The 14,474-nt window shown below is 41.8% G+C and overlaps 1 protein-coding gene across 5 annotated transcripts in view; it reads right to left on the bottom strand.

The window, feature by feature from the left end:
* Positions 1-14,474, bottom strand: part of NEBL (nebulette) — a 164,964-nt gene that overhangs the window by 134,003 nt on the left and 16,487 nt on the right. For all 5 annotated transcript variants that reach the window (XM_019532267.1, XM_019532276.1, XM_019532299.1 and 2 more), the window contains exons 3-5: positions 12,015-12,119; positions 11,134-11,244; positions 2,229-2,339 (exon numbers count right to left, since the gene is read on the bottom strand). In XM_019532267.1, the coding sequence (XP_019387812.1) occupies positions 2,229-2,339; positions 11,134-11,244; positions 12,015-12,119 (327 nt within the window). The remainder of the gene's footprint in view (positions 1-2,228; positions 2,340-11,133; positions 11,245-12,014; positions 12,120-14,474) is intronic.

Below are 14,474 nucleotides of genomic sequence, written 5' to 3'. Positions count from 1 at the left end.
TTGTTCATGCTGAAGATTTTTTCTTCATGTTTTCCATCATCTGTAAGATTCTGTTAAAATGATCACATCAAGATATCATTTCCTTCTCTGTAGCCTCATCTTTGTTTGTGAGGGTTTTTTAAAACAAATTTTCTATTTGGTCACAGGCATAAGGAGATACCATGATTACTTTTCTATTTACTTGGTCATCTGCAAACTGCCCTCATTATTGATAGTAACGGGGATATGTGCAGCCATGGAACAATGGGGAGCTGTTCTGGACTGGATTTACAAATTTAACCTCAAAGGACATCCAGCCCCACATTAGAATAATTTTGACCCAAAAGCAGCTCTCCAGTTTCTCCTCTTCTTGCTCCTCCATGTATTAAGGATTCCATCTCTTCCCATTTTTGTTTCTTATCCTTTTGCAAACACAACCTTCTCACCTCACTGACAGTCCATCACCATCCCTACTGTGAACCAGAAAAAAATACTACTATATCATGGGCAAAGAGCTCCATGGTGCAAGTTCTCTCCTTATAACTGATCCCTCCCCACCCAAGTTGCCTCTATCTCAGCTCTTATTCTCTCTAAACCTGATGCTGGTTTAATAACTTTCAGTAGTGGGCGGAGGCCAAGTTGGACAGGCTGTGAGAAGATTCCAGGTAGGGAAGAAGCAGGGTTGGGAATTGATCCTGGGTTTCTAGTTGAAGCATGTATCATACCAGTAGAAATCATTCCATTTCCAAGCACAAGGCCCCATGAAGACCCATAATATCCTGACCAGCCCTCAAAGTTTTAAACATCCGAGATACAATGCAAGGTTACGTTAATTTCTTTCCACACACAGCTTGACAGTGTCCATTGAACTGTTCTTAAAGAGCTGGCACAAATTTCAAGGCATTTAAACATAAACCTTAACTTCAAACAAATGACAGCTTTGTTTAAAAAATAGAAGAAAAATAATCTTATTAGCTGACTTCACATGTAGCACTTATGTAAGATAGACAGCAGACCTTAACTTTAAATGTCCTTAACATTTTTGGTTGATCTTATGTACAGTTTCTGAATTCCCTTTAAAGGGGCCTAATTATTTTGGCCAAATTTTGCTTAAAATTCAGTATTTACATAACTAAGCTTTTGCAAGACCTGAACAACAGACTATGTTTTCTCTGAAGTTGTTTGTATATTAATTTTTTTTAACCTCTGTATAGCAGACATAACCTCAATAATGAAGCACTGAGTGGCACATGAGAATCTGAACTTTTTTGATCAAAAACATAAATAAGGTTATCATGTTATGGTATTGTCCAAGCTGAGAGAAAAACAAAAGACTAACAAATCAGTAATTTAAACAAGTGGTTCTTAAACAAATTCTCTCAGTTTTAAGAAAGAAATGCATTTATGAAAAGTAATGCAAATTATTTTTATTAAAAGAACTAGGAGAACCTTCTGTTATTAGGGACACCAAAGCAAACCCCAGCCAGGCAAACTGAGGCCCCAATTCCAAATCTTGAAACCTCTCACTCTTCACCTCTCTAAAAGCAACATTCACATAAGTATATGAAATTTATCATTGAAAGAAATTGTAGCCAGTCTATGCTTCATGTCAATACTGAGTTATATATTGTTTTAAAGTACAAAATAAATATGTATTCAGAGAGCTCTTCTTGTAAATAAAATGTAAAATAATTAGCGAAGGCAACAGAGCTTTTCCTATAAGATTTATAATGAAATACTCAAAAATCGTTTAGAGTATAACCCATGTAAATATTCACATACATACAACAGTCTAAAAGATTTTTTAAATGACTGTATTATCTCACATAGAACACACACCCTTTTTCCAAAAATCATCTTCTGGAAACTGGGATACAAGTTATAAGCAAGGAAAATGGTAATAGCTGTTTCTGCAGCATAAGCCTCTGATGAGGAAAAGTGAATGTAACACTACATGTGCCCCACAGGTGAGAACCCTGGGCTCCCTACCTGAAGTTACTCGGTTACTTACCGTTGCATACCAGTATTGTGTGAAAACAGAAAGATCTTTTTTCTTCATTTTACCTTTCAAAAACAAGCTGAGTATCATATTTGGGGGGTATTATGTTGTATGCAAAAATATGGTAAATGTGTATGCAAAGTTTTTTAAAAAGAAATTCCAATGGATTTCAAAATATTGTGAACATTTTATTTTATATGAAACAAATAGACTCGACTCTTTAAAATCAAGGTTAAAAAAGAGTACATACATTACTCTGATGTTTACTGACTTCCATGGCATGCATAACATCTGGAGGCTCCTTCATGTGAGCATAACTGGATGCCCCTTTTTCAGCATCATGCTTCTGTCTGTAGAGTACCTAAAACAACAAAATATATAGTATGAGACATTACAGTAAAATCCAATACAATATAGCTGCTTTGTGACCTCATTGTATCAGGTCTTGTTTTAAAAAGATAAGTGTTATGACTTGAGTTAAACTTCACTGGAACTACTGGATGTAACAGTCACCCTTCATTGAGGAAAAAAATGGAGGGGACAACTTAATTCCTCCCGGAACCAGAGAGAAACCTTAACTCAAACCAATAATACATGTAAAAGCACAAAATAAAGACACACCAAGGACATGTGGGCAACGCAGTTTTACTAAGAATCATATTTATACAAATCCAAGATAACGATGAAGTTAAGACAATCCCCAATAATTAGATTCTATACATGGAAAAATGCATAAATTTGTTATATTTTTCCAGATATAGAATCTAATTATTGTAAGATCATCTTAAATTCTACCTGCGCACTGCTGCAGTGGGGAAAGCAGTGGCAGGAGTCATATGGTGGGAGAAGCAGTAAGGGGAACAGGCAATGGAGGAGTTGGTGAGGTGGAAGGTGGTGGGGGAAAACAAACAGTTTGACCGCTGCCACTGGCCCTCCTACACCTTGCCCCTTGTCACCTGTTCCCCTTCATTACTTTCTCCCCCTGCTGCTTGCCCTACAGGTGTCTGCTCACCCACAGCCTCTGTGAGGATGAGGAAACTTTTTCCCCTATGTTAAACAGAAATAAAAACCCTGCCTTGGAATCAAGTAAATAATGGCATATTATTTTAATAGAGGTCTCTGAGTGTGAGAAAAGCAGTAAAAAATGCCCAGAAATAGATTGTAAGGAAACAGAAGGCAAAGGCACAACATTTGAATAAACACCATAAGGATGGCCCCGAGAACACCTATTGCGATAGATGGTTGGATTTAGCATTGGCTTTAAGTGGGTTGGCCTTGTGGCAGAATGCCATCTCTGCCTGTCCCCAAACTCTGCTATCAGACAATTTGGTTGCCATGGTCACTACAAAAGGCAGGCACCTCTGTCCCATCAGCTTCAGGTAACACTGAGTTGTAACCTGAGCTGGATACATTCCAGAGGGAGGAGGAAACCCACTCCCTCTACCTACATGACTGACCTCACACATACCTGGGGGGGGGCGGGGGGGCTTAAGCTCCCTATTATTCTAAGCAATGCCAACTTTGTAGCAAACAACATGACTGGGAGGGGTTAAAGACCCTGCCAGTCTACCCAACAACCAATGATGCATTTCAAATTGGTTGGCTGGCAGCCAACAGTTGCTGGTCTTCACTAGATCAGGTAAATGAGGTCATAGGGGCTAAATAAGTGAAGGACTGCCCAGTTGGGGGCAGTAGCCATGATGAAAACTCAGAGAGAAGCTGGACCATCTGAAACTCTCTCTCTTGAAACTCATGATCAATGAACTGTTTGCCTCCAGAGGGAATTTCCACCTGCCTCTGGACAGTACTTATGAGTAAACTACCTGAGATGTAACTAGATATATAACTCGCAGTAACTCAGATGCATGATCAAAGGCTACCATGCCACTGTTTGCTCTAAGGTATTTCTCTGATACTGCTCTACCTTGTACCCTATTCCAAACCTACTCCTTGTAACCAATAAAGTTTCCTTTGTATCTAGCATGGGAGACTTATTGGGAGAGGGTCTAGATTATGCCTTGGGGTCCCCCTGGTTCGGCCGACTAAAGGAGACCACTCCTTGTGCTTCAGACTGAGGAAAGCACCTCAAATTCTTGCAGTGGGTCAAGTACCCTCAAGGACTACTAGACCTGTGTTTCCCAGAGGGCACAGGTCCAAGATCAGTCCGGACTCTGGGTGGTGGCAGCACTACCCCCAGGCTTGCAGGTGTGTTCCAGGAAGGGGGTCAGCTGGACATGAGGTGCCCCCAGGGAGGCACTCGGAGCCTAGAACATGGTTGGGCACAGTGAGGTGGGTGGCCCAATGCAGGAGCACCTCCTAGTGGCCCACCACAGGCCTAACAGTAGAGAAACTACAGCCTATTTGATTCCTCTAGTGTTTGCAGAAACAGGATTTGTGCCTTCTTTGTATATCAAATATGACTGCTGAAAGGTACCTGCCTCCATCAGTCCACTGCCCTAACAGTAACAACCTGCAGAACCCAAAGTTTTACAGAACTTGTACACAATAGACAATACACATGCAAATAATATGGGTAATACATGTGCAAATAATGCGGGACCAGTTTACTCTAGAGTAAATTACTCCAGAGTCAAGTGGCCTGGGCATGCATCTACACATGCAGGGACTTGGGAGTAGATTTCCTGCTCAAGGCAGCAATCTGCTCCCAACCCATCCGCCCTGCACCAGCCCCCTACAGTATCCAGGGGGAGCTCTAGGCTCCCCCTGGGTGCTAGCCCAGGGGCTGGCAAGGAGCACAGGGACATTGCTCGCTGCTCCAGGACCTGCCCGTTCCCAGGATAGGCTCTGCCACTGAAGCCTGGGAGGGAACAATGTCCCCCTGCCTGGCACCAGGGAGCTCCCAGCCTCTACTCCACAATCATGATCATGGGGCTTGGAATGGGATATTCTTACCTCCCAGCCCTACCTCCAGTCATGAGGCCCAGGCTGGGAGATTCTCACCTCCTAGTATGAGCTCTGCAGTCATGGGGCCTGAGCTGGAAGCCTCTTCATTCTCAGCCCTAGCCCCATGGTTGCAGGGCCTGGGCTGGGAGATGCTTATGTCCCAGTTCCACACTCACGGGGCCCAGGATGGGAGATTCTTCTCCCCCAGCACCAGCTTTGTGGTTGTGGGGCAGTGATGGAAGATCCTTCTCTCTCAGCACTGGCCCCAAAATCATGGGGTGAGTGCTGGGAAATAAGGATCTCCCAGTGCCAGCCCCGGACCACGGAGCAAGTGCTGGGAAAGAAGAATCTCTCAGCACCAGCCCTGCCACAATGGAGCTGGCACTGGGAGAGAAAAATCTCCTAGCCTAAGTCCCACGACCATTGGACTAGGCCTGAGAGACAAGAATCTACCAGCCCAGGCTCTGTGACACAGGGCTAGGGCTAGGAGAGGAGAATCTCCCAGCACCAGCCCTACAACCATAGAGCCGGCACTAGGAAAGACGAATCTCTCTCAGCGCTGGCCCCATAACCATGGGGCTAGGGCTGGGAAATAAGAATATCCCAGCTCCCAATCCCCAATCACAATTGTAAAGCGAAGGCTGGGAGATGAGAATTTCCTAGTCCCTGCTCCCTGACTGCAATTGCAAGGTGGAAGCTCCCTGTTGCTGAAGCAGGGGGACATGGCCCAGGCATGGGCTCTGGTGGCGGAGCCCTGCCCAGCAGCAGGCAGCTCTTGGGGGCAGGGACATAAGCTTTCATGCTTACTTAAGAACATTCAACTGGTTATTGATACTTGAAGAAAAAGCAAGCATCAAAATATTTTCAAAGAGATCTCCATTACAGGCCTTAAAAACAATCCATGAACAAAGCAAATTCTAAATAACATTATAAGATGATCACAGTAATGATTTGCAACTACAACCTTCAATACAAAGAAGACAACAAAACTAAAAGTTTTGAAATTGGAACTCCTGAGAAAACTGACCTAGACTACTAAATATAACACCAGAACTGTATGGAAATGTCCTCTCTCTAGAACTCCATAGGAGAGCCACAGATCAACTGCCCTAAAGGGATACACACCAACAATATTATATATACCTAGATAGATAGATAACCATAAATATGCATATATAGTGTGTGCGTTTAGGGGTATAGAAAATGACAATCAATGTGTAGATGAGAAAACCATGTAACAGTATATGCTTGCATATAAAATAATCAGAGCTAATAAAGTGGGAGGGGGCATTAATATCTGCTGTTATTCCACCAGAGCAAAAATACATTACTGTAACAAAAACATTAAGACTTATATGTAAGAGTTTAACAATGTGTAATATGACTGAAGCTCAATATTTAAATGGAAGGCTTATGTTTACAAATTGGGTGTTAGGTTTGGATTAAATTATTTCTTTTACAGAGATATAATAATGTACATGAAATGACTTAGAACACACATTAAAATACATTTCAACATTTTCTGTTTATTAAAAGTAGATTACACGGATGTTCCAAAAACTCTCTCCAGTAAGTTGAATCCAGTACTTAAGATTCACCCGATTCATGATCTTCAAACATAAACAGAATATATTGTTAAAGATCCATGTATAATAACTGCCCAGGTTACTGCAACTGCAAAAGAGAAGAAAATTAAATTGCCTGTTGACATGCTCTAAACTTCAATTTGCTTTCATTACTTATTTCCAGATAAGGAGTTGCTGGGCAATCTTTTGTCATGGCAGAAACAAATTGATGGAATGCATACAATTCTTATGATGTTCCTTGCAACATTTCTGCTCAGCCATTTGAAATGCCATAATGCCTTTCTAAAAACATGCTGTGAAGAGGGAAGAACTTGGTGCATTGCTTTTCAGACTGGAAAAAGATAAAACATGAAACTGTAGCTGAGCAAGAATTTTCCATCAGAAAAATTTTCCACAGGAAAAAGCAATTTTGCTGGAAAATTACAATTTCCTGCCAGGAAATCAAGATGAAGGGTCCCCACCTGGAAGGCACTTGTCAAGTTTGTTTTCTTGCTGCATAAAGAATGCATAATTGACAAATTCCTTCCTAGTAGGCAAAACAAGAGGCTTCCCTCCAGCTGGAGGCAGAGAAGCTGAACATCTCTAGTATCCCTGAGGATAAACTCGCTGGGGTGGGAGGAAAGCCTAGGTGTTCAACCTCCAACAGCCTACCAGCTAAGCCACTGTCAACTTTACTTTTCAACCACCATGGAATGGACTGCACAGAACAAAATTTCTATTTTTCAACCAGCTCTACAGAAAAGAGTCAAAAGGGGTTTTGTAAAAGATAGTATATATGTTCAGATATTTGCTGTCTCCCACCTCCCCTTCCAAACAAAGCGCAGGAGTCCACCCTATATAAGGCCAAACATTGACTGCATAGGGAGCAGAAGAAAGAACTGAAATCATTTTCTACCTCCTTTCCAACACCATAGAACCCTCTCCATGTGAACAATACATGGGTGAAATGCTCCAGGATGAAATCCTGGCCCTGATGAAGCCAAAGGAGTTTTAGAATTGATTTTAAGGGAGCCAAGATTCCTTGTGTCCCCTACCAGAGTTTATGGATGTACAGTTGTTACAGGCCAGCCTAAAGTAACTCAATTGAGTTTCCTCTTCACATTTTAGAAAAGGGTAATTGTAGGTCAGGAATGCCACTCTGGGTGCCACTGTTCTGTCACAAACCAGGGGATTTTCTGTACAGTTTCCCCCCATGGCCTCTGTCACATTTAACTGAACACTTACGCCAAAATATTCAGCATCAGCATACAGACGGTATAAAGTTTGTAGTCAACTCAATATCATAGCAGAACCTTCACCTCCTTCAAAAAAAGGACTCTGGCTTTTCCACCTATTACAGAACAACTTTTCTGTAAAGAAGGTAATGGCATCATAACCAGCAAGTACTTTCCCTCATATCTCCCATTTTGGGTTTTGTCTGGTAGAAAATGACAATCTATTGAACTATAACTTCATTGAAACAGCAACAAACATCCTTCCTACCATCCATTTCCTACCATGGCACAGTTAAAATTTGAAATCATTTCACTTGCTACATAATACAATAATAATAGACACAATGTGGATCAGATTTAGATACCGTAAAGACTTTCCAGCAAAAAATCCCCCAGGATGTCTCCCAAAGCTGCATTAAATTCAGGATTGTTGTAAAGTAACCACAACTTGGAAAAATGTGTCAGCACATCTTAAGTTTTATGGTATGTTATGATTTATAGTGCATTTACTCTTACAGGGGATGATACATATTTTTGAGTTATAGCTTGGCTCCTACTACACTGCATATTTATTTAAGAATATTGGATGTTAAGCAACATGTTCAACAAATGTCAAATGAAAATGGCAGTACCTATTCACTTTTGTGATTGTTTTGCTGACTCGAATGATTTTTATTTTTAGTGTCAGACCATTTCCCAGAATCACGCATGTGGGAGGGGGGATTATTATTTAATTTTTATTAAACTAGTGTTGGAACTGATCCAGGAATAAATCACATGGCAAACCATTTAACTGAAGTTTATAAATCAAGACTAATGCTTTAAAAAGTTATACAATTTTAATCTGAAATTTATTTTAGCTACAACTTTTCTAATCACTCATTTTACAATGGTGTGCCACATTAATGTCACTGTAGTTACTGCTCTGATTTAACTTAGTGCAGGGGCTTTTTCAAGCTTTGGGCCAAGAACAACCCAGCCCCAGTCCAGCATGGGCTGAGTGGCTTCAGTGATGTGTCAGAGGCAAATGGCGGGATGCTTTCCCTGCACCCACACTGGAGCAATGCAGCTGGGACCTGTGCTCATGCTACCACTGCTTCTCCCAGTTCCATGCTCCCCAGCTGCAATGTGAGCACAGCTTTCACTCTGAAAGCTGTACCCTCATTCCCCTACCCAGCCTGGCCCTGGCGCAGCTTCACTCCAACTGAAAGCTGCTCTTGCATTGCAGCCAGGGAGAAGGGGAATGAGGAGGTAGAGGCAGGGAGAAGCAGCAGCAGTGAGGAACCAGTTTCCAGTTGCTAGGCCCCAGCGCAGCTCCCCACCAGCAGGAAGCTGTTCTTGCAACCCAGCCTTGTGGAGAGCGGGAAAAGGAGATGAGTGGGGAGAAGAGGCAATAGTGCCGGCATATCTTCCACTTCCCTAGCCCTGGCACAGCTCCTCTGACTGGAAGCTGCATCTATGTTGCAGCTTTAGAGAAGGGAAGCAGGGGGCAAGGAGAAGTGGCAGTAGTGTGGGCACAGCTCCTGGCAGCTGAGTCCCATATAGGAAGAGGAACAGTAGACTAGAAGGAGCCCTCCTGGGCCACAGAGCTCAGTTCCCTGCATTTACAAACCACCGCATATCAGAGTCCTTATAACTACCCAATGCAACCCATCTCATACACCATAGACAAACCACATTACAAAGGCAAAGTTAAAAACATCCTACAGTATGCAACGGATAAAAAAGCAAGGGAGACAAGCATGCCAGCAATGCCCTGCTATTTTAACAGAAGAGAAGTTGAGGTATTAGGTTAATATACAATGAGCTGATCCTGGGAGATGGATGGGAAGAAGTGGTAGTGGCACCAGCACAGGTCTCAGCTCCCCAGCCCTGGCATAGAACACTGCCTCACGCTGCAGAGAAAAGCAAAACCCCTACAGTCCTCTCCAGACTGTCTTCAGAATCTGGTATTTCCTTTGGTTATGAACTTTTAATTCCAATTGAAGCATTCTTTAAAGTAGTTCAAAAGAAAATCAAGGTACTGAACAACAGTTGAGATATTACCACTAGTATAAAATTAGCACTGTTTTGTTTTTTGGACCTGACGTTTCAATCTACAAATATTTCATTTGTCTAAAATGTTGGGGGGGGAGGGACATAAAATTAAGCAATGTTTAGGGAGTAGCAATATTATTTCTAGCTAATAGCTAATAGCACCACACTTTAACAAGGACATGGACAAGCTTGAGAGAGTCCAAAAAAGAGCACCCCATATGATCAGAGTCTTACACAGCAAGCCATACAAGAAAAGGCTGAGGGATCTGGGACTCTTCAGCCTGAGGGGACCTGGTAGCACCTTACTACTACACAAGGGGAGTACACCAAGGGCTCAGTGAGCTTCTAATCACTAGAGCACCCGAGGGGAAAACTAAGAGTAACAGCTACAAACTGCTGGAAGACTGATTCAGGCTTAACCTTAGGAAAAACTTCTTTACAGTCAGGGTGTCCGGACTGTGGAATAAGCTCCCTCCAGGAGTGCTGCAATCACCTATCCTGGAAATCTTCAAGAAGAGACTAGACAGCCACCTTGCTGGAATTACCTGACCTCGTTATTTTTCCTGCTTGGTGCAGGGGGCTGGACCCGATGATGTACCAAGGTCCCTTCCAGCCTTACAATCTAAGAACCTGTAAAACGGAGAGCCCCATTAGCTGACAGGGCTTCCAGCCACAGGAGCTTGCTATTTGCCAGTGCAGAGGGAGCCTAGGAAAATAAACTCAGGCTCCCCCCTGCGCCAGCAGGAAGATGTGATGGAATCTTATACTCTATCCCACAGTCATGCCTCCTGCCATGCATGTGTGGCATAGAAGGAACCACAATTGTAGAGATCATACATCATAGCTCATGGATTCTTTACTTGCATGTCTGCCAGGGGCCTCTGAATTCCAACTTAAGTCAATAGGAACTGAGGGCTTTCAGAACCTAAAATTGGTTCTTTTTTCTTTTTTTTAGTTGTGCATATTGAACAGAGATTAATTATTTCTCTGATTGCTACATAATATTCCATGAACAGAAATCCATATCTGTAAATCTCTAAAAGATTTTTGACAGGTATTATTTTGAATATTTTAATATGCTTAAGTTGTTTATTATGAATAAAGAATGTCAAGAAAGTCACCGATTTTAAAATATTTTATGCTTCTTCTTCTTCTTCACCTTGTTCAAATCAGTGAGAGGAATTTATGAAATATCTGACAAAGGAAATACAATACCTGGAACCAGTGTGTGCAATGTAAGTCACAAAATAACTAACTGATTTAAAGATTTTACTTCCTTTACACACCTTGTGCACTAACATCACATGAAATAATGAATGCATGCCTGGCTCTCCTGTTCAAAAAAGTTTAGATTAGTACTTTTTCATTACAGAGTTAGTCTGGAAGGTTATTTTTATTTATTTCTAAACTGCACCTTGCTCTGAAGCTGTGTAACTTCTTTTGCAAAAACACTATCAATTGTGGCTGGCATTTGCTTGTAGATAGAATTGGAGAGGTCTTTCTTAGCAGATCCTTTGTACTTTGCCTAGAGAGGAAAAAAGGAAACAAATAATACAGCAATAGCTTCAAGCAGAATCACATAATAACTTTAAAAAAAACTTTGTTTCAATGCGAAAGAAAATGATACAACAGAACTGTCATATGGGAAAAGACATAAAAGCGTGTCACAGAGGAACTTACAGATTTATGCAGATCATCAAAAAATTCTTTAAAGAATTTTAGATGAATGAAGCTAATCCATAAAACAATGTAAGGTACATCTCCCCTACCTCTTTTTTCACCTCAGAAAATGGTACCAAAATATTTGAAATACCCATGTAAATACCTGTATTCTTATATGTACCATCCTTAAAAGGATCTCATAGCACCCCCGAGTGCTATGGCCCACTGGTCAGGAATCACTGATTTAGACTGTAATTTCAAGGCAGGCACAATTCCTGTTCATATGTAGCACAGCAAGTGCCTAGGCACTAGTATAATAAAAACAATAACTCTTCCATAGCTCTCTTTCCATATCTGTAAATTGAGTGTAGTTTCGGCTGTAATAGAACCATATACATTTAATGCCTGTAAAGTGCTTGGAGGCCCTAAAAGAAAAGTATTATATAATTCCATGTTATGATTATACACAGACTGCATACAGTAGTGATAGTGCTTTAACTCACTTAAACTTTTAGATCATATTGTTACTTGATATAAATATACTCTTCTCTTAAGAATACTGCTATTCAAGTAAACGGACTTTTTCTTGGTGAATCAGTACTAAAGAACATGCTGCAATCTTTTATATCTTACCTCAGAAATAAAAGCACTGATATTTTTCACATGATTTAGCTGAGGGGTGTCAGGAACAAATATGCACTTCCCTTTAGATTTTTCATACTCTTCTTTATAGTGTATCTGCAAAGAGAAAAATGACTTTAAATCAACTCTAAAAATAGAAACATACAATAGTTTTCTTTTTAGATTTATCCCACTCCTTTGGACTGGACACTAGAATTCTCAGTTCTATGCTGTATCACAGGCTGTATCAAAGTAATCCAGAGAGAAAATATACAACTTATAAACTGAATACATAGGTAATGCAAAAATCATAGAAATCTTTTATATGAAAAAATAAAAAGGAAGGATTGTTTTTCATACAATAGTTTTCTTCTACTCTACTGTTTGCAATTCATGAAATGTACTTTTTTTTTTTAAATGGAAGATGTAGTTTTCTTTCTGGGCTAGGTAAAGAAATAACACATAAACCAGTGTAAGTGATCAGAAACTGGTCTAATCCTGTAACAGAAGAGAAGTTCAGTGCACATAAACTGGTTTCAAAATGGCAGACCCAGTTTAAGATAGACCTGAATGGATGTAGTACTGTATCAGATTTAATCGGTTTAGGTTAGACCCATCTATCAAATTTCTGTTCCAAATCCCCTCCCAACTGAAGTTAGGCTGCAGTCCGTTGGTATCCTAGGACGCATTGCAGCTACCTGCTACCCACTCCCCACCCCCTGGAGGGAACCTGGGCTAGCCTCCACCAGTGCTCCTCTGCTCTGGCTGAGTTGGTCCAGCCCCACGCCTGGGTTGTCACAGAGATGAGGCAGCAAAGCCTTGGCGTCTCAGCTTGCATCCTGCCTGTACCCATCAGCCTAGCAGAGCAGCAGGGGGGAGACAGGGGAACAGAGCCCCCTTGCCCTGGCTCTGGCCTACCCAAGCTGGGGTTTGCCCAGCCTGGGGGGGGGCCCTACACTGCAAGGGCTTTCCGCCCACCCTGATCCTGGAGCCCCTAAGCTAGGGTCTCCGTGGGGGGGGGAGAAGGGGTACACACCACAGGGGTTTTCCCCTGCCCCAGTCCCAGTCTCTGGAGCTGGGGTCTGCCAGCTGTGGCAAGGCCTGTACCATGGGGATTATCCCCTGCCCTAGGCAACCCTTCCATGGGCAAAGGTAGTGACTCACAGTGGACAGAACTGAGCAGCCTGACCTAGCCAAGCCAAAGGGAACGCCCCACAGTGCAGAGCTCCCCCAGCTGGGAAGACCACAGCTGGGGAGGGGCCAGGACCCCACCACCATCTGCCATCCCAGGGCGGGGAGAGACTCCATGCTAGCTCTCTCCCTTTCTCCCCCCCAGCTCACAGTAAGGGATTGGGGGCGTGTGCTGGGCAGCCAATCTGGGATGGGCCCTACTAGACTGGGCTTTGCTGCCCTCAGCAATGGCCAGCAGACTGGGAGGTGTGTGGGGGTGCCCATTGCCTTCTGGCCTCAGCCAGTGCAGGTGTCTGCCTGCCTTCACCAACCAGAGTGAATGTGAGTTCTGTTCACTAATAGTTCAGTTTATGCCACTTCGAGAAACTTGTGAAGATTGAATTGTTCCTCCTTGGGCTTTTTCACTGTCTGTATTTAGCCTTCATTTCAAGGTCAAAATTCTTAAAATCATCCTCTACATTCCCACATTCAACCTTTACAATGCACATCTGTATTTTACAGTAGCATAAAAATGCCATTTTATGCATCTAACATCTAAAGTACATCAGTTTGCAGTCTCTGATAAAAAGACCATTTCCAAAGACAAATAAAAAATCTTAAGTTAATTAATATATTTTAAAGTCTGTTCTATGTACAACACAGAATCCTTTTTGTACCTTTCAGTATAGAAACAAAAATAAAAATGCCTTTCAACCTTCCTTGCCAAAAATAATTGGTTATGTTCAAATGCCAACACAAATTAATTCCCAACCTTAAACGTATCATAAACTTTACAGCATACATGCATCTAAAACACTTATATTACTCTTACTGAAGTCAGAATTACAGCTTTGCATCAGAGGGATTATAAAAAACCTCATACTATTTATTCAATTCAAAGTGAATTATTTAGGATTGTTTTCTCATCATTATCTGCTATCTTCTCTGTAACCTCATTTTTACATTTTGCACTGCAAACTTGCTGAAAAACACTGACAGAAGCAATATGACCTGCATCTGAACATTAGGGAAAAATGTAGTCTTCAATTTCCTCACTCCTTGAATCTTTGATGAATATCACAAGCTCTAGCCAATGTTCCTCAAAGATGAATTGGAAAACTCTTCTCTAGGATGGTAACTTGGTCTCCCTTCAGAGTCAATTTTTGGCCTTTCTAGTGACAAAGAGAATTTGTTAACCATATTTATTAATCTGAAGTCAGGCAGAAGGTAAGGTGGATATGCACCTTTTAGACTAACTAAGAGATACGTAGCATGAGCTTTCATGATCCCAGCCTCATTTCA

Source organism: Crocodylus porosus, unplaced genomic scaffold (genome assembly GCF_001723895.1).
Source record: "Crocodylus porosus isolate Cpor-Errol unplaced genomic scaffold, CroPor_comp1, whole genome shotgun sequence".
NCBI lineage: Eukaryota > Metazoa > Chordata > Crocodylia > Crocodylidae > Crocodylus > Crocodylus porosus.
Note: the sequence above shows the minus strand (reverse complement) of the source record. Positions and strands in the feature narration are given on the sequence as shown.